This window comes from Nymphalis io, chromosome 8, assembly GCF_905147045.1.
Source record: "Nymphalis io chromosome 8, ilAglIoxx1.1, whole genome shotgun sequence".
NCBI classification, from domain to species: domain Eukaryota; kingdom Metazoa; phylum Arthropoda; class Insecta; order Lepidoptera; family Nymphalidae; genus Nymphalis; species Nymphalis io.
Window position 1 is genome coordinate 7,751,917 of NC_065895.1, and position 19,772 is coordinate 7,771,688.

The following is a 19,772-nucleotide window of genomic DNA, read 5'->3' on the forward strand; positions in this document are numbered from 1 at the left end:
TATTATTTGAGTAGTACAAATAAAATAAATATATAAATGCTCAGACAATGCTTTATTGATAATATTATATAATATATTCAACACCGATATTATAAGCGCGGTCAGTTTGCAGAGGGCGAGGGCACGTGGCGCTCGGGGGAGGCGCTTGGCGAAGATCCACGGCGACCATGATTAGGACTCTTCAGGCGTACCATAGTATCCAGATGGCGGAACCTGTAGGTTGTATAAATATAATATACTAGGCGCTTATAACCTGTTGCAGACATGGATGTCAATAAATAAATATCGCGATTCTCTCAACAACTTTACATTATAGCGATATAAAAATCATAGGTTCAATTCAGACCCCTCAGGCTATTCAAGTTTGTTTCGCTACTTAAGTAGCGAAACAAACTTGACAGTTGGTGCGTTCATTGTGTTTTTTGTTCAATTTTCGCTTACTTTAATGTTAGAAAACGATTATAATCCAGTGAAAAGGCCGAGAAACAATCCTTATATCATATCGAAGGTTAAGCAATGGTGCATTGTCGTATTATTTCATGTTAAAGTGATAGCAAGAAGAAAATTGCCGGCGTGTGTAATACGCTTAAGTACGACGATTTTGTCCCTAAATATAGTTTCTCAGTGAAGTTTATTTATGCCATAGCATGACGGAACCTTATATTGCATTAAAATCCTGAAGATAATACGATTTTCCAGTTTTTATCATTCATAACCTATAATTATTTATCATGTAAGTACTGCCAGCGTCAGCTAAAAAAAGTGCCGATTTTTGATAAAAAATATAGACTCGTAGACAATGCAAACAAATAAATATGGAGTCCAATAATAACCTAAAGTGCTTCGTTATATGTAAATATGTTATTTTTATTTATTCGTTCTCCTTTTTATAATTTCCTATCGAAAACATTATTTAACATTCTTCATGAATTTATAATATTATTACATTCCGAGTCAAGAGGTTAACTTAGAAATCTATGTGGCAACCATTCTTTAGTAATAATTTAATTGAGTGTTTTAGATTTCAACTTCTGAGGAGAATGCTAATCCAGTACCACATAAAGATGTTGAACTACTATTGATAACGGAAACAGAAACAAACAATGAAACAGTTTTTGGGTGTAGTTATAAAACAAAAAAATGTTTTAATTAAAAAAAAAGTATAATAAATATTAAACAGTAAAATTTAATAAATTTATTTTGTTTTAAGGTAATCCTGAAAATTATTTATCTCTCAAAACAGGGAATGCAGTTACTATGGCAATATTATACGCACACATTAAAAAACTATCTCTGTCTCAGTCGCGCTTTCACGGTCCCTTGGTCTATTTGTTTCTCTGTCTACGCCCGAAACCTTCTCTTCAGAAATAGAAAAGGCCGCTTATCATAGCAGTGGATATTTAGAAGCCTCGTTGGTCTAGTGGCTTGATGTAAGGTCGCAAACCCGGAGGTCCTGGGTTCAATTCCCAGGTCGGGCCAATAAAAAGTTATTTTCTGTCAGAAAATTCTCAGTAGCAACCCGGAGTCTGGAAGTTAGAAGTGTGTGCACTCCCGTGCCTCGGAAAGCACGTAAAGCCGTTGGTCCTGCGCCTGAAATCTTTCCGGTCGTGTCGGATTGCCGTCCCATCGGATTATGAGAGTTAGGGGATAGAGAGTGCATCTGTGTTAGCGCAAACACTTGTGCACTATAGTATCTCCTGCGCAGTTGGCTCTCTTGAGATTGGCCGCCTGGAGGACATTATTATTATTATTTAGCTAATCGCCTGCCAGCCGATTATTACTATTTCGATACAATAGATTAGTATTATTTTACAATTAAAGTGAAACAAACTAATTTACCTCAGTGGCAAATCATTGGAGTCATGGTCAACGCTTTGAAAGAAGAAAGCAAGCGGCCAGCTTATCCAAGACGATTGTTTTCTGTAAGCATTTGTATTGTTAATTAAACAATTAATATTATATAAAAAACACAAAAATAAATATTTAATGTTATTGTGTACCTATCTATATTCTTTTTTACTTTGAAGTGAAAATAAAATATCGTACTATTGTAAGTTGCAAGCTTTAAAATGTACATAGATACCTTCTTACTTAAGTAGATATGCAATGCAGCCGCTAGCAAAAAGAACTTTTATCTTAAAACATATTTAAGATCTTATTTTTTGTCATAGGGACGTACATTGCTAGCGGCAGTAATCTTAAACAATTTGAAACAGAAGTATAATACACAAAAAAATATTTACAGTCGTAGTTTTTATTTTAAAATAGATACTTTCGTGTTTATGTTTCATACAATATGCTATTTTTCGTAAGGAACGAATATTAAATACATTCTTTGGACAGTATTTTTTTATATTTGATAAAAATTGTTAATTGATTCTATATCCTACAAAAAAAAAAAATAGCAGATGGATTAAATCGGGAAAACTACCGTTATCCATTTTTTTTCGGCCACTTACGGTGTAGATGGTACAAGTTGAATAGAACCAGCTTCAGAAGGCGTGTCGGGCGAGGCAGGTGCAACAGCCGGAGGGGTGCCGGGGCTGGTGGGCATGGGTGGCGGGGTCTTGTTAATAGCCGGGTTGTAGATCTTCGGATCGCTAACCATGCGGACAAAGAAAGAGCGCTTGTGGGCTAGAGCGGCGCGGTTACGACGAGCTCTTTCTTCGTTCAAATCCTAGATAATATTTTATAAATTTAAAAAGAAAACAGAATTCATAAGTGGTTTTTATCTTAATATTTGTTATCACACAAATTACCCTCTCTTTGTCAGGTCCCTCTAACAATTCCGTAGCGAAGTCAGTAATTGTATCCCATGCGTACTCTGAAAATACAATTAGTTGGCTAAAAATTGGATACTGAACATTTAATAAAAAAAAATTAGCAATTCTTTACCAATATCTTCACGCGTGGCGTGCTGATAAACAACGCAAAATCGAATCACATATTGATCGCGGACAGAAGCTGGGACCATGTGAATCTTGCCGGATGCATTCATAGTAGTCAATAATTTCTTGTTCAATTCGTCGACCATTTGGTGATTTTCATCAGGGCTTCCAAGTAGTCGAAAGCAAACCAAGCCCAACTGAAATAAGAAATACAATAATAAATATTATGTGACTTTAAACATGCAATAATTATTTATATTTACAATATATTACACGAACCTTTACTTGGTTTACCACTTCGAACCTTGAGTCCTTTCTAACTAGTTGCTCGAAATACTTCGCAAGTTCGCAATGTCGTCGGACGTATTTTTGCAAACCGCTTATGCCGTAACTTCTCAACATGAACCATAGCTTGAGCGATCTAAATCGACGGCTCAATGGTATACCCCAGTGGCGATAATCAATTGCAGTGTGATCGTAGCAGTGTTGCAAATACAATGGATCCACTACGAGAGCTGATGTGAGTAGGTATTTATTCGTTACCCACAACAAAGAACAGTCAAATGCGGTAAGCATTAGTTTATTTGGATTGGTGTTAAATGAATCTGCATATTCGACTCCTGCCAGATGATATTTATGTTCAGGACAGAGAAATGAGCTACCCGCGTATGCAGCGTCGACGTGAAGCCAAACGGAAGGAAATTTCCGGACGACGGGTCCTATTTCAGGTAAGTTGTCAAAGGAACAGCAGGAGGTGGTGCCTAGTGTAGTCGCTACGAAAAACGGCACTAAGCCAGCTTCTTCGTCTTCTTCCATAGCCTTTGAATTAGATAAAGCAATAATTGTTAATATTTTCATCATTTTATTTATTTATATTTATAAATTAAGCTATTTGAAAATGTAAAATTCTGTTTCCCGTATTTATTTACTTCTTCAAGTACCGAAAATAACAAGACTACTATTATTCGCAATCGATTAATTTCAGTCATACTGTAGTTTATTTCAATATGATGTTATTATATGCTAACTGAATTCATTTCAAAACTTAATTTGTAAGAATAATACATAAAATATCTTATCGCCTTTGTTAGACAAAAGTCAATTTTGATTCTAAACGGGTTTTATTTAAATTGCTTCTTTCATAAGAGGGTTGAATGATGAATTTTCAGCATTCATGGCATAGAAATTGGCGCGAAATGCGGCATATTGCCTCTCAGCTCGCCACGTATTTCCGGTATTCACGGGCGATTCATTAAACGACCAACGCGGAGCGAAGCGATGATGGGCGGGCGGTGTCTCGATATGACGAGGTTCGCTTCTTCAATTAAGGCCCGATTATCTAAATCTCATCACAGTCTACCCACTTCGTTATTTCATCACTCAATAAATTTATTCTATAATAAAAAAATATTTTATACCTTATAGTGACGAAACTATTGAGTATTATTTTAGTTTTTAATTCAAATTTTATTGTTAAATTATTGTAACAATACTTGAAGTTCTTCCATTTTTAACAAATATTATAAAATATATTTATTGATTTTTAAATTTATCAGTGCCTAAACATTCTTAAAAAAAATACCTAAATGAATAATTGAGAATAATAAAAAAAAGTAATAAATGTATGCATATAATAATAAAACGAACTATATAACTATCACAATTTACTAGAACCCTTGTACTTAATTACTCGTAAAAATAATAATTTATAAATTATACTCACTTCTTTTAGAGTGTCGCCTCTTAAGCAGCCCTGCTCATCAGGTTGTAAGATACGAAGTTTAACGAAGCTAATCATAGCGGCCTTTTCGACGCAAGAGTGGGCCTCTTTCGAACAATATGCGATTAGCTTGGATAGCAAGAGACCCTCGTCAACGGTGGGAAATTGATGCTTCAACCGTTTGATACCGGCAGCCCTCGCGGCGAGCATTGACACAAGGACGCACTCGCTAGCTGACCCCTATGATAAAAGTACGATGATATTGTTACGCTAACGGATGATCCTAAATTATTTCCTAGTATATTTTAAGGTTAGTAATGTAGAAACCCATAAGGTATTTATAGTATCATAGAAAAAACAGTTTTTAAAATTGATTAACCAAGCCAACAGTAATTAATAGTCAGTAAATGTTCAACGGTGAATGAGAATAAATTTTACAGTGAATGGCATTTTAAGGAGATTATTCCATTACGTTATATGGATAAGCATGTGGCCAATCTCATCTGATAGCACAAGGACGTATTGAATTAAAAATACAAATTAAACACTGGATAACTATGAACCAATGCTGCTTGCTTTGATTTAAACCCACGAATATCGATTGAGATTTACATTTTAATCCATTAGGCCATCTTGGCACTAGTTATTAAGCTATGACTACCTCTTTAATCTTGTGTGCAGTTTATTATAAGTTAGGGCTAGATCGACTCTATTTTTCTCAGGTTATTAAATATATATGTATAGCTCTCCATATGTAATTTTAAGAGTAAAAGAATATAGAGCATCTATGTTTAAACTCACGTTTACGTGCACTATAATATCTTCTACGTAGTCAGATAGCTCTTGAGATTGGCGACCAAAGTCGAAATTTGGTTAATTCATTAAAGTCGAAGTTTATTTTTTCCTAGCTTTATTTACTTAAATTTATAACGCCTATAAGCAATCACAAATTATATATAAATTACAAATTTGAAGATGCAGTGTATAGTGACCAAATACTCAATCTTACCTCAATAACGCCACCACCTTTACTGCCTTCTTCGAAAGGCAGAAACGCTGGGGGTAATCCAATTGCTTTACCTTAAATATAAAAACATTTGGCTTATATGCACGTATATATAAAATGTAGTTTTTTGGAATTATATTAAATAGGTTATTTAATGATAAGTTAACAAGAAGTATAAATTGAAAAAATGGTTTAAACACACTGTTAATTGATTAGTCAAAGGATCTAAATTGTTACGTACAGGACAGAAAAATAAAACGTTATGTCCCTTGTGCGTGTAAATACCGACTCAATCACCCTTAAAACTGGAACAAAACTATTGTTATTGGTTTAAGAATTACTTATGATGGTACCGTCATATGTATAACATTACCATCAGCAGTAAATATTAAGTAGGTTTTACGAGTAATATATGGACATAAAAAATATTTAAATTAAGTAAATAAACATGTATGAACAAATCAAAATTAAAAATAGCTTTTGAAGACTTAGATTTGCATGAAAAGTGGAAATGATTACTGGCAGTTATTCCATTGCCCGGTTACTACAAATACATAATATACTATAGTAATGACTGCCTCGTTGGCCTAGGGGCTTAATGTAAGGACGCAGATCCGAAGGTCCTGGGTTCAATTCCCAGGTCGGGCCAATAAAAAGTTATTGGGTTTTTCTGTCAGAAAATTCTCAGTAGCAGCCCGGAGTCTGGAAGTTGGAAGTGTGTAAATTCCCCTGCCTCGGAAAGCTTATTAATAGCTTGCATAAAGTTTGTCCTGGACCTGAACTCTCTCCGGTCGTCTCGGATTGCCGTCCCATCGGATGATGAGAGTGAGGGAAGAGAGAGTGCATCTGTGTTTACGCACACACTTGTGTACTATAATATCTCCTGCGTAGTTGGCTAATCTCTCTTGAGATTGGCCGCCCTGGCCGAAATCGGTCTGGAGGACATTGTCATTATTATTACTATAGTAATTAATACAAATAATACACACTTATTTAATTAAAAATTTAAAACCTAATATACTTCTATTATCTTATCTAAGATCAAGATTATAAAAAAGTCTTCTACAAAATAAAACTAACATAGAATATTGAGGAACCATGTCATTATTATTTATTATAAAATCAGACAAAGTAAACTTATATCATTGTTAAGTACTTAAGGGTGCCATCAAATTTTCGAAGTAAATAGTACAGAGGGATACAAATCAGCAGCATTCAGAAGCAACACCACTCATATTTACGTCAGGCCACGAGCTATGACTAGCTACGAGCTTCACTTACCCATCCAGTCTAACATTATTATTTCCAACTCTGTACAAGCTGGACTGGCTGCCTGAAATATAAAAATATATTCTTCATACGATTATCAAACTTATTATTTAATAGCAATATATTTTTTATATAAAAATAACTAATAAAATTTATCTTTCGATTCTAATGAATCAAAAGTGCAAAATTTCAGCTCAATCGGTTAGACGGACCTGTATTAAAATTCAGTTCCAAGTAATGATCTACGGTACACACATTTATTTTTAAATATACGACTGACTAAAACTTATTCAAACACTGTATAATTTATATTCGTAGTAAAATTAGGACTCGAAGATGAGTCCAAGAATATAAAGTAAAATAACAGCCTGTAAATGTCCCACAGCTGGACAAAGGCCATATGAAGAGAAGGTTTGGAACTTATTCAACCACGCCGATCCGATGCGGGTTGATACACAAGTGGTAAAATGTTATCCGACACATGTAGGTTTCCTCACGACGTTTCCCTTTACTGCCAAGCAGGATATGAGTTATAAACACAAATTAATCACATGAATAATTGCTTAAGTTTGAACCCACAATATTTGGTAAAGATTCATGTGCCACTGAGCTACCTCGGCTAAGAATTTAAGTAAACTAGTAAAAGTATAAGTCAAAGAATAAAAGTTTTTGATGCATATAGTTAGCTGTTATAATATATATATATATATATATAAGTAGTAGGAGGGGTCAGGGTCAGCGATATTTCACTGGGCGACCGAGCCTCCGAGTCATATTTTTGTAAAAATTACGTTTTTTTTTCAAGTGTCGATTATATTAATATGCGATTGCTTTTAATTTATTGTAAGTATTTGGTGTATTTCATGACATGGTATCAACATCTATATTACACTTAGGTCATGTGTAAATTAAACCCGTGCTTCGACTATAGCTACAACTTCTTCATCAGTTATTTAAAACTCCGATTGCAGAACGATCAATATCGTTGCATGTCTCGATGTTAATACTTAAGAAATGAAATACTTTTGTAATATAATGTTTGTATGACTTATACAAAAATATGTACAAATCTCCAACAATACTAGAAAATGTATAAATCTACAAGTGTCAGTAAACTGTAAAAATTTCGTAGTATCTATTATTATTAAACATAGCTGATCCTAAGCAAAAATATACCAAGGTACTTATTACGCTGAATCTTTTTATTTAACCTCTAGAGGGTCCTCGAATATTGTAGAGAGAAATTAGCTTATCAAAATTTTCTACTTCATATGGGAACATAATATAAAAAGATATTCAGTGTTATTGCGAGCCAAGACGGAGAAAAAGCTTATTGAATTAATTATTAATTATTTTTTGTAAGTAGGCTTGAATAAGCTGGACTCTGAAAACTATCTAGTTAGTTAGAGTTACTGAAAAGCTAGCAAAGTACTACTTCCTGTACAATTTATTTTTATATATTTCTTTATATATATATTATATATAACTGTTAATACCTGTTTTTATAAATTAAAATATCTAGAAACATTAATTAACATACATAAACATTGAGCCAACAAAGAGCCGAGATGGCCTAGTGGTTAGAACGCGTGAATTTTAACTGATGATATATTGAATATTCATGTGCTTAATTTGTGTTTATAATTCATCTCGTGCTTGGCGGTGTAGGAAAACATCGTGAGGAAACCTGCATGTCTCTAATTTCATTGAAATTCTGCCACATGTGTATTCTACCAACCCGCATTGGAGCAGCGTGGTGGAATAAGCTCAAAACCTTCTAACTGGAGAGGAGGCCTTAGCCCAGAGTGGGACATTAACAGGTTGTTACTGCAAACATTGTTAATTCACTCAACATAATTGGATATTTACTTAGAGAATGTTTTTCCTTACAAAAAAATATTTTGTCCCATTACTCATTAAGCTATTTTATATTTTTCGATACTCACAGTCTATTTATACTTATGTATAAATAGCAATGACTGCTAGAAAATATTAATTTCCTCCCCAAATGTCCCGTCGTCATTGATGATAAAATTAATGTATCTTTAATGAAAACAACTACAATGAGTATTGGCTGATTGTAAATATTTTTTTTTTAATTTACGTTAAAGATTATTTTAAAAGTATAATACAACAAATATTTTTATTCAAAAAATTAAAATACCGAATCTGTCAGGTCATTTCACAATTGATATTTATGTCTATTTCGGTCTTTTAAAATTGTCAAAAACATTTTATCAAATTATTTTATAATTATAAATATTAAAATAATAAGAATATAATAATATGCCTAAATTAACCTAAATACAAAATAAAAATGGCTCTCGTATGTAACTAAATATACTTATGGTATCAGATAAATTTTATAATATTAGAAATCACAAATATGTAGGTACCATTGATGTAATGTAACATTGATATCGTTATTAGCACAATACGTTCATAGCCAGATCGATAACAGAGAACGTTAGCACTATGCACGATTTACGTCTTGCAATTCCATTAATACCTTTTACTACTAATTTTAATTTGAAAAATAAGATTAAAATAATAATATCCAATTCTAGAAAACAATAATTCATTAATTCTTACTTCAATTTTGATGTGAGTTAGATTTCCTACGCAATCTTAGTAAATTTAACTTACATTACAAAATTGAATGAAAATATATGTTATTTTTATTACATCGTTACTTTAGCAACCCTGCTCTTATTTAATTATAATGTTAATGAACGTGAATGAACGATTGACGTAATGCATGTTTACTGTCGAGCTTTATGATGATTATATCCAAAATTAAAATATTCTATCTATCAATATAAAGCTATCACCAATTTCGAATATAGGTTCCAGTTAGAAAGAACCGGCAAGAAAGTTTTTTTTTTCGAATAGGTAGGGGCAGACGAGCATATGGGCCACCTGATTATAAGTGGTCACCAACGTCCATAAAATTTGGCATTGTAAGAAATGTTAACCATCGCTTACATCGCTAATGTGCCACCAACCTTGATACTAGTATGTTATGTCCCATTGCCTATATTTAGACTGGCTCACTCACCCTTCAAACCGAAACACAACAATACCAAGTACTGCGGTTTTGCGGTAGGTATCTGATGAGTGGGTGGTACCACCTACGTACCATCTAGATATCTATTCTGACGAGCTTGCAAAGCCACTACCTACAACCACCAGTAAAAAAACAGTCTTGTCAATACGCAAAATTTAAATGAGACCTGTAACTTAGAAAACTACAATTCGCTTCGCTTTTTTTCAACAATAGATCTGTAAGAAGATAAACCGGTCATACCGCATACAGTTAACATACAATAATCGCTTAAACTATATATTTAAATATGAAAGTATAAAATCTATATTCCCTTAATTTGAAAGTTACATCATTTATACATATTTTGCCAAGAATAATTGAGAATGAAGCTCTACAATTAAAGTTGCTTATTTCTTTTAAAGACCCGTAAATCAAGAAAGTATTTTCAGAATTTTCAGACAGCTGTAACTTATTTGAAAATAACTTTTTTACTGAACATATTAAAGCAATTTAATGCAAAAAGTTTTTAGTTTCGATATTTTTATTAAAAATCGGTATTATTTAAAAATAAATGAGAAATGTAATACATCGTTTCGTATGTAAGGTAAAAATTTAAAGATTTTATTTAAAAATTGAAAGTATATTAAAATAATAAATAATAATGACTATTATTTTTTGTTCTAGACGAATTTTAATGTATTAATGACTTTTATTCCAATTTTACTATTTAATTCTAACTTTTTTATTTATAAGAATAATTACTGAAAATGTTTTTATTAAATATAATATAAAAAAATATACTTAGTTACATACGAAATCAATTAAAGGATTATTTGATAATAACTTGTGTAATTTTTTGCAAACAAAACGTTAGAATATAATAAAAAAATTATCCAAATAAAACAAGTACTTTCTAGTCTAATATTTGAAATGTTTGATGTTTTACTTCCATACAATTCTTAATTTTTTTAAATTAATTAATACATTAAAGCCTTAAATGACCGCGTATATTGGTGGCAAGAATACTAACAGCATTTCAATCGCATTTCCAATTGTCTGGGCGAAAAATGAACCAATAAAAGTAATATGACGAGGTGTTATATTTTTAATGCAAGTTTTGCACTAGGTATTACTCCAAGGTCCCAAGCGTTTCAACAGCAAACGGAACAAAGGCATAATGTGAAAATTTGTATAATATAATTTGAATTTGAAAATATCGAGATTATAAATAAACATATACATTATAGAGAACAATTAAATATTTTATTACTTTTAACAAATAATATTATTAACAAACCAAACAGTTTGCGCCACGAAACGAAGAGCGAACTTATAATTTATCGAAACAGATGACAGCCCGTATTTTTTATTATGTATTTAATACCTACGTTTGTATTTTTTCTAACTTATATTCATCAAGATATTTTTTTGCTTTTCTATATAGTTAATCCATGAAATTCGTTAATAAGTTTTTTTATTTATTCATAAACGTTATATTATAAGTGAAACAGTTTTACGTCTCACGAACTATACTTGTCAACCAATAATTATATATTTGTAGTTAGAATATATGATCCAAAATTGAAGAAACATAAATTACTTCATATCAGTCATAATAAAAATTGAATGTTTTTTTAGTTTTTTGGCCTGGTAAATAAGACGAAATAGAATGTATAATTACCCAAGAGAATCCTATACAGCCAATTCCCGCCGACAGCATATCACCAAGAATTGAGGGGTAGGCATTACCCGCTGGAAAATAAGCGTGGAAATGGGGATGCTGCCAGTGAGTTACGCCGGGCATGATCTTGCTTTCTATGTCACCCATTACATCGTCCCAGGGCTCAGGATGCATAGGAGCCTCAGATGGAAGTGCAGCTCGAAGATATCCCGGTTCCACAGACGGGGTCACGCGTCTCTTCCTCAACGTATTCATATACGTACAAATATAATCAACCATTTCTTTACCCCGTACACGAAATTCGTCTACATCCATTTTAGTGGTTTAACGTTGCCGGTGTTTATTTAAAGAGTGACTTTATTAATTTAAAGTTTAAGCATAAAAGTCCAAGATGTGTGTCTCAACGGCGCGGCGTCCTCTAGCAGACTCGACCACCAAGCGGCAGCATTTCTTTGGTCGAGAGGCGGGCGGTGCGCGGGGAACGGACGCGTATGTTAAGCGCCACGACTCTCAGGGTGAGGATACACTAAGCTATAATGTTTTTTTTATTCTATGTGCCATATTTCTTCAGTATAAATGTTTTTTATTGATATGAATGTAAAATAAAATGAAATGCTCTGAATAATTATATTTGATTTGCAATTTTTATTTGTCAAATTAAATGACAATAATCTCGATGTAAACTCAGAGATAAAACTGAAAACATTTTTACAGTAAATATTTACTTATATAAAATACACAAAAACAATTCGGTTTTAACACGGCATCATTTAACTTCGTTGCCGCCATCGCTCGTAGCGCGCCCTGCGGCACTCCGCCCTCCATGCCACTTCATTGAGTCAGCTGAAAGCTCAATGTGCTATAATACGTATGCATTTCTAGCAATCATCTAAAACTTCAAGAAATGTTTTCATGCTTATTTTTGTTGTTCATTCTTACATATATATTACGATGTATTTAAAAAATATATAAAGAAGTACACATTGTAATTAGTGCATAATGAAATCAGCAGTTAACATTTCGATAATGTACATGCATGATTATATAATAATAATACAAGCCATAAATTGCTATTGAATGTAAAATTTCACACACTTAAAATATAAGAAAATGAATATTCAATTCACTCCTTTTTGACTCTACGGTGAAGACTGTTATTTCCAAGTACCTACTTCATACCTGAAAAGTTAATGAAGAATTTCAATGAATAAAAAGGTGACTTAGGCGATTAATATGGTATATATAATTAGCTGGTAGTTCACATCACAGCGTCAATACATCGTAGCAATCTTTTGTCAGAGCGACTTTTTACGACGAAGCTTTTTATTTTTTCCTCTTATTTTTCCAAACATGTGCCAAGTTCTGCTTATTATTTTAATCCAAATTACAGAATTATTTATTTTACATCGATCATTTTATACAAATACCCGGTGATACACTAATATTAAAAAAATCAATCAATGCAAAATTAAACGTAGCTTAAAACCGTGTAAAGGTTAATTGTGTTTTATGATAAACTGCTTTCCATTCTATTTTTTTAAATGAAAACTTCTTAAGGCGCGTTGCGCTGACTTGGCGTAACCGACATGCTAATGTTATTATAATGAAATTGTTGACTGTACAAATAATTTAAGTATTTGAAATTTATGTAAATAATAACATTATATACAAATAATATTTGTATATAGTGTATTTTAAATATTTTTTATTTAAATTAAGCTGTATTAATATTTTGTACCCAGTTAGAGACATACTGTGTATTGTAACGAAAAAAAGCTGTATAATAAAAAAGGATAGAATTATTACTTGGAGTGCCAATAGATGTGGAAATTGGACAGATTTAACAGTTTCAAGTTTTCACTTTTATCGGCAGTGTGACTGCCTGTTTATTTTGTTTTTTTTTTTTTAAACTTATGCCTCCATATCGCCAATCTGTTTCTACCATCTGAGTAGAAACAGATTGGCGACATGGGAAGGCCAAAAATAAACATAAAATCAAAAAAAGCTGTGATGCACAAAAAAATAAAACAAAAAATGTAGATAAAATAAAATTTGAGACTCACTACAAATCTCAACAAGTAAATTCTTGTCAGGCATAACATGTACCTTACTTGTTTTAATTGAGTTTCGTCACTATTACTTAAAGATTTTTCATTTTAGGCTTGAATGTTTTTAGGCGCAAGTATGTCATAAGAACTATTTTAATAACTAAGAAATACTAATAAGTACTGTTGAAACATATTTTATATTTATTATACGAAATAGTTTATCTCACTGTTCTGATCCATAAACGTAATATATGTGTTATGGTTCTGACCAGAACTTGACTGAATCATTGTTAATTGATGCTATGCGTGACAATATAATGTCTTGTTAACAATTATTAGAGTAGAAACAGTTGCCTTTATTGGGAAAAGTATCAATTTATAATTGTTTATTTTATTAATACAATTTGAATTTCGATGTGATTCTGAGCAATTTTCTATATTTAAAAAAAAAAGAATAGCTTTTGCAAATATTGAAAAAAATAAATAAATAATTTAAACGTGATAAAAATTTTCTCCGACGGGGTGGTGGGTGCTTTCGAAGGCACGCCGGGAAGTCGCCTCGTTGGAACGCGCATTCTTCCCCGCTCCAGAATACCAATGGCATATTATTATGTGTGATCTCCTCTATTGTGCTCTATATCCATCTATAGCACGGACCATTGACATCTTATTCTTGTGTAGGTACTTAATTGTCAGATCACGTTTTCACTCGTATATAGAATGAATACATTTGAATTTCTTAAATACTTCTTCTTATAATGTCCATTATTATATAATTCTTGTTTTAATTAATTTTCTTAAAAATCCTTTAATTTTTTTTAATAAAATTGCAAAATCCACGACGATAAGTTAATATTAAAAAGTAACAACTGGTTAACGTTGCTGCTGGGGTAAAGCCTCTTCTCTGGTTGAGGAGACAGTTTTGAGCTTAGTCCACCACGTTGCTCTAAAGCGTTAATTTTTTATCCGACATATGCAATTTTTCTTACGATGTTTTTCTTTACCGCCGAGCGCAACATGAATTAATAGCATAAATGAAACACATGAAAATTCCGTGGCGTTTGCCCGTGTTTATTTATCTTCGGTTATTATGCAGGAGTTCTTACCACGTGACCATTTCGACTCAACGTTCATATCGTATACGAATAAAAATATTTCCCAGTTAAAATACATACTGAATAAATAATAAGAAAATATGTATTGTAATGTTCAAAAACATACATATGTATACTTTTTATTAATTCTTCATTCCTTTTGAAATCTCAACATTTGTTACATATCCGGTCTGGTTAACAATTAGATTTTTTGTTAACCTTTAATCATTCATATGCAATATTTTTCGCACACAACCCATTTATTTTTTTAAAACGTCAAACAAATTGAATTTTTCTATACTTAATGTCAAACATTTATCTTTAATGAAATAACGAAAATAGAATTTAGGGTGAAAATATAGGAATAATTATTCTGGTCATGTCACCGGCGTGGTATACATGTCTTGACGTTTCAATTCTGTGCATGATGCTGATCAACTCTAAAACAATTTAGTTGCTCCATAATCAAATTGCTCGCGACGAGCTTCTCCAATACTGCATTCCGACACAATTATTGAACGCGAAATCAAGTTTCCTATAATAGGAAGAAATACGAAATTAAAAACTCTATTACGTATTTCCAAAAAATGTAATTGCATTGAACTTCTATCAATAACAATTATGAATAGTATATTTTTTAAATATTATACTTAGACATTTACTTGTTCAATTTAAATTAATTATAAGTTATGAACGATAAATAGAAGGACGCGTTCAAGTTTTCGAGGAAATAAAGGCTCAGAAAAGTAGTAGAAAAGAAAGAGACTCGTTGAAATCTAATTTCGCGTAACCATAACAGACATCACTTGAACCCAATGAGCTATCGGCGACAGACACCCGACTCATATCAATTTCTTAATTGAAGCGCGATTTCTTCCGAAGGGATGAAAATCGCCTTGATATCTGGCTTCCCACGCCTAATATAGGCGTATATATATTTTAATATATATATTTCGATATGTATGGCGTACAGTTTATTGCTAAATTGTCATAACATATTTGAGTATATTTACGTATTGTATTTATTTTTGTTGTATATTAATTTAAACAATTCAGGTTGTTTATATATATAATAGTATGTTATTAAAGTACAGTTGTACATATATGGTCTTTATTATATACATCTGATCTTTATTATAATATCTCTTCTAAAATTATAAAGAAGTAACTCTGCCTCTATCTGGTACCTATTCTTTCATCACTGAACCGTTTTGTTAAAATCTGTACAAAGCAAGCTTAAACCCCAACCCTCTTTTCACGTTGGCCCAGTGCGGATTGAAGTTTATTAGAAAATTATAAATCCTGATTTTGAATTTGAATATAAGTACAAATTCGAAAAAATGATACATGGATATTCTTGCGAATATTGGATATTCCATGTTTTACACAAATTGTAATTAATTTTAGTAGGATTCTGGATTCCTAGGCAGATAAGATTGTATTCAGCCAGCCATTTAAAGGTTGTAGCCCAGAATATCGTCGGTGGTCGCCGTTTGTGCCTTTGTGTTCCACGTCGCGCCGTCACTGTTGTCTTTGTAACATACTAGTATAAGGATATGTTGTTCTTTATGAGTCTCCCGCGTTTAGTGCAACCTTTCCATAGGGCTTTTACTTAGTTTTTTACTTGAAAGTAAAACGATATCAAGAAATGATGGATCAAATAAAAAAAAACTATTTTTGTCGTCATTATTCTTTGAAAGACACTCATAATTTTTAAAATAGTTTATTTTAGATTAAAAATGGGTAATTACGATTAATATAATATGCTTATACAAAAATACTATGTGCATATGAATACATTTTCTCATTATTATCTACTGTTTCTCAATTTCTTCATAGTTATTTCGTTCGTTGGCCATCATATCGTAAATATTATAGGGTCCTTCGTTGCATTTCGGATCATCGCATGAAAAATTATCGTACTCACAATATTCTCCCATGATTGCCTGTAAAAAAATAGGCAAAATTATATTATCTGTTTAAAAATATCGAGGCTCGCAATTTGTTTGGGTCATTTTAAAATAATATGGACATATTTAGACGAATTTAAAGAATTGGCGTAATAATATTCTACATAAGTACTGACTGCTCGCGTAGATGGTTTTTTTGTGCCAAAAAGTTTTTGTTGAACTTCTATTAGGCAGGAAATTGACGTCAACGTGATTGTAAAATTTTCTAAATGAAAACTGATCATGTTGAAGTTTCATAAATATTTTAAAATAATTAATTTAGTCACATTATACTGATGTTGCCGTGGTTTGCTATTATTATTTAGAGAATGATGGTAAATTTATTGTTACATTTATATTTAACATATGAGTCAAATTTGATTGTGTAATAATAACATATTAATTATGTACGTACGTATATACTTCCTCCTCCCAATGCGTATCTTTTAAAAAACATTGCATTTTTACGATTCCAAGTGCTGTTTCTATGTATGAAACAGTAAGTCAGAATGTCATTGGCAAGTTTTTAAAATAAACTATACCTCTGGTTATAGAAATGTAATATCTTTGTAACCTACTTAAGCTATTCATTATCATATATATATATACCATACCTTTATCTTACTACTACTAGAGTACTACTTTATTCTAACTTTATATCTTATTTAATTAGTTTTTAATTTAAAGTATAATGATATAATAGCAAAATGTCGTTTTAGGACAACTTGTACAATGCACAATACGTACAGTAGTACATATTTGATAAACTAACCTTGCTCGGATGAGCAGGATCAGGATTAACATCACAAAAACATCTCCCACATATACATGATCCACGACCTGAACATTCCAGCCCTGCTACACCCGGGCGGCGACAATTGTTTTCCAATTGACCACCAGCACAGGCACAAATAGCATTATCTTCTAAACTCACTATAAAATAAAAATATAATAACAAAATTTAAGAATTTCTAATGTTAACTTTGGTCTAATTTAAGCTCATTTCACCATCAGTAATCAAAAACTTACTTTCATAGTTTGGATGACGAATTTTGTCTGTTTCGCAATATTTTTCATATTGTGGCAATTTTTCTGAGAAACATCTATTTTCCGTTGAACACCAGGAACAATGAGCCAATCGAAGACACTCTAGGCATGACATTTTAATTTTACATATTGCTTGTTCGTCCACTTTAATAATATTTAAGCGACTTGCTTTAATTACTATCACGAAAAGGTATAGACAAAGATATATATTTTTGATATTATTGCTACTCATTTTCAAAAATTTAAATTAAATTTGTGTTACGCTTTATAATATTTTTCGATAACTGCCTAACCATGACTTATATTATGCTTTTATATCGCAATCGATAACCTTTACATGATTCTATGTACCTAATTACGCAAGCGAACTTATTTGTCTCTCCCGTTTTAGAATTTTGTCTTTACATAGCCCACAACATCAGTAGAATAGAAACCATTTTCTTTCATTTTCCAAGATATCAATATAATTTATATATAGTATATATCAGTACTCATAGCTATCAGTATACTAAAATAATTTTAACAAAATATATTTCAGTGTAAAGTAATTCACAATTCAGTTTTTGCATTTGTATTTACATATATGAGACTAATATAAAAATGAAATATTTATCTTATATGTATCTACTTAGCTACTCAGAACTGCTTAGAGGTCCCACAATACAACGCTATGCCAAATTGTATATAGTTTCGCTTAAGTATCTAATCCCCAAGCACATTTGCGATGTGTAGTCCGCGTGCAGAAATTAGCAACAAATACTACATTATTTAGAACCTTTTAAATGATAGGTTCGAATTTTCGTAAATAGGTACAAGACTTTATTTATTTCTGAGGCTTCTACCTACAATATGACAAAAACATTTTAACATAATATTTTAATTTTACTCGATTTTAATAAAATTGATAACCGGTAAATATTCACTACATACCTACTAGGTTCACATTATTTTCCCCACCTTTTGCACACTTGGAACAAGAAAGAGCGATGTACCTGCTGCTCTATTTTCTCGTGCTCTTATTCAAATATCATGTTATATATTGAAAACACAATTTTTGTTTAGAGTATATAATTAGGATCTGCTTCTTAAATCGTTTCTTTAAATATATATAAACAACTGACTTTTCTGTTAGATACTGATAGTTTTAATTCATAAATACAATAATATTAATAAATAAAAAAAAACATGAATTGTAATTAGTTCGTTACAAGTTGCTTTTACTGCGTTAACATGGTTTACACTGAATATCCTGTAGAGCATTCTTTAACATACTCGAAACGTAATCGTAATTAGTTTTCAACATTTCACTAGTGATAAAGAAGTGAGTTCTTACGTAATAGCACTGCTTCAAGTGATACAATAAAATATTTTTCTACTAAATCTTTCATATTAAAAATATTAATAGAATATTCGCGGTGGCATTTACCTATCTAATAAAAAAGTCAGTGTTATTAAAAATATTTTAATACACACTATGTCTAAAGGGCAACTTGCTGTAATATGTCTTCATTTAGGACTCGATACGAATTCATTCTGTTTAATACTTATTTGATGATGATGTCGTTCTGACCGATTTCGGCCGCGGCTCCTAATCGCAAGAGAGAGCCAACTGCACAGTACATATTTGCTGCACAAGTGTGAGTTCAGGTGCAGGACCAACGACTTTACCTGCTCTCCGAGGCATGCGAGTGTACACACTTCCAACTTTCAGACTCCGGGCTGCTACAGAGAATTTTCGACAGAAAAACTCAATTATATTTTATTGGCCCGACCTGGGATTTGAATACAGGACCCCCGGGTATGCGGCCTTACAAGTAGCCACTAGACCAACGAGGCAGAGAGCATAATATTTATCAATTTTTATTAGCTGATTAAATGTTATGATCCTGTATCATGTATGACTTTTGAATTACTTGATTGTGCCCGAGAAAATATATAATTCAGTAGCTATTCACAAATTACGTTTTGGTGATGGTTCTTAAGTATGCTATTTATATACTAGAATCAATATTATGTAACACATA

The 19,772-nt window shown here is 31.9% G+C and overlaps 2 protein-coding genes across 3 annotated transcripts; both read right to left on the minus strand.

Moving 5' to 3' along the window:
* Nucleotides 1-33: 33 nt before the first annotated feature.
* Nucleotides 34-12,050, minus strand: LOC126769883 (tyrosine decarboxylase). Its single transcript, XM_050488839.1, has 10 exons — nucleotides 11,611-12,050; nucleotides 6,896-6,947; nucleotides 5,618-5,688; nucleotides 4,612-4,848; nucleotides 3,168-3,707; nucleotides 2,896-3,085; nucleotides 2,760-2,824; nucleotides 2,460-2,677; nucleotides 1,840-1,920; nucleotides 34-213 (listed from the first exon to the last, which is right to left on the minus strand). Exons 1-10 carry the CDS (start codon nucleotides 11,923-11,925, stop codon nucleotides 102-104), a joined length of 1,881 nt encoding a protein of 626 aa, XP_050344796.1. The 5' UTR covers nucleotides 11,926-12,050; the 3' UTR covers nucleotides 34-101.
* A 4,416-nt stretch (nucleotides 12,051-16,466) lies between these two features.
* LOC126769893 (integrin beta-2-like) lies at nucleotides 16,467-19,619 on the minus strand. 2 transcript variants are annotated; one of them, XM_050488853.1, is made up of 4 exons: nucleotides 19,417-19,619; nucleotides 17,731-17,850; nucleotides 17,474-17,634; nucleotides 16,468-16,698 (listed from the first exon to the last, which is right to left on the minus strand). In XM_050488853.1, exons 1-4 carry the CDS (start codon nucleotides 19,430-19,432, stop codon nucleotides 16,567-16,569), a joined length of 429 nt encoding a protein of 142 aa, XP_050344810.1. In that variant the 5' UTR covers nucleotides 19,433-19,619; the 3' UTR covers nucleotides 16,468-16,566. The 2 variants fall into 2 exon arrangements, with proteins under 2 accessions (XP_050344809.1, XP_050344810.1); XM_050488852.1 differs by lacking the exon at nucleotides 19,417-19,619 and having other exon boundaries at nucleotides 16,467-16,698; nucleotides 17,731-18,077.
* Nucleotides 19,620-19,772: the final 153 nt, after the last annotated feature.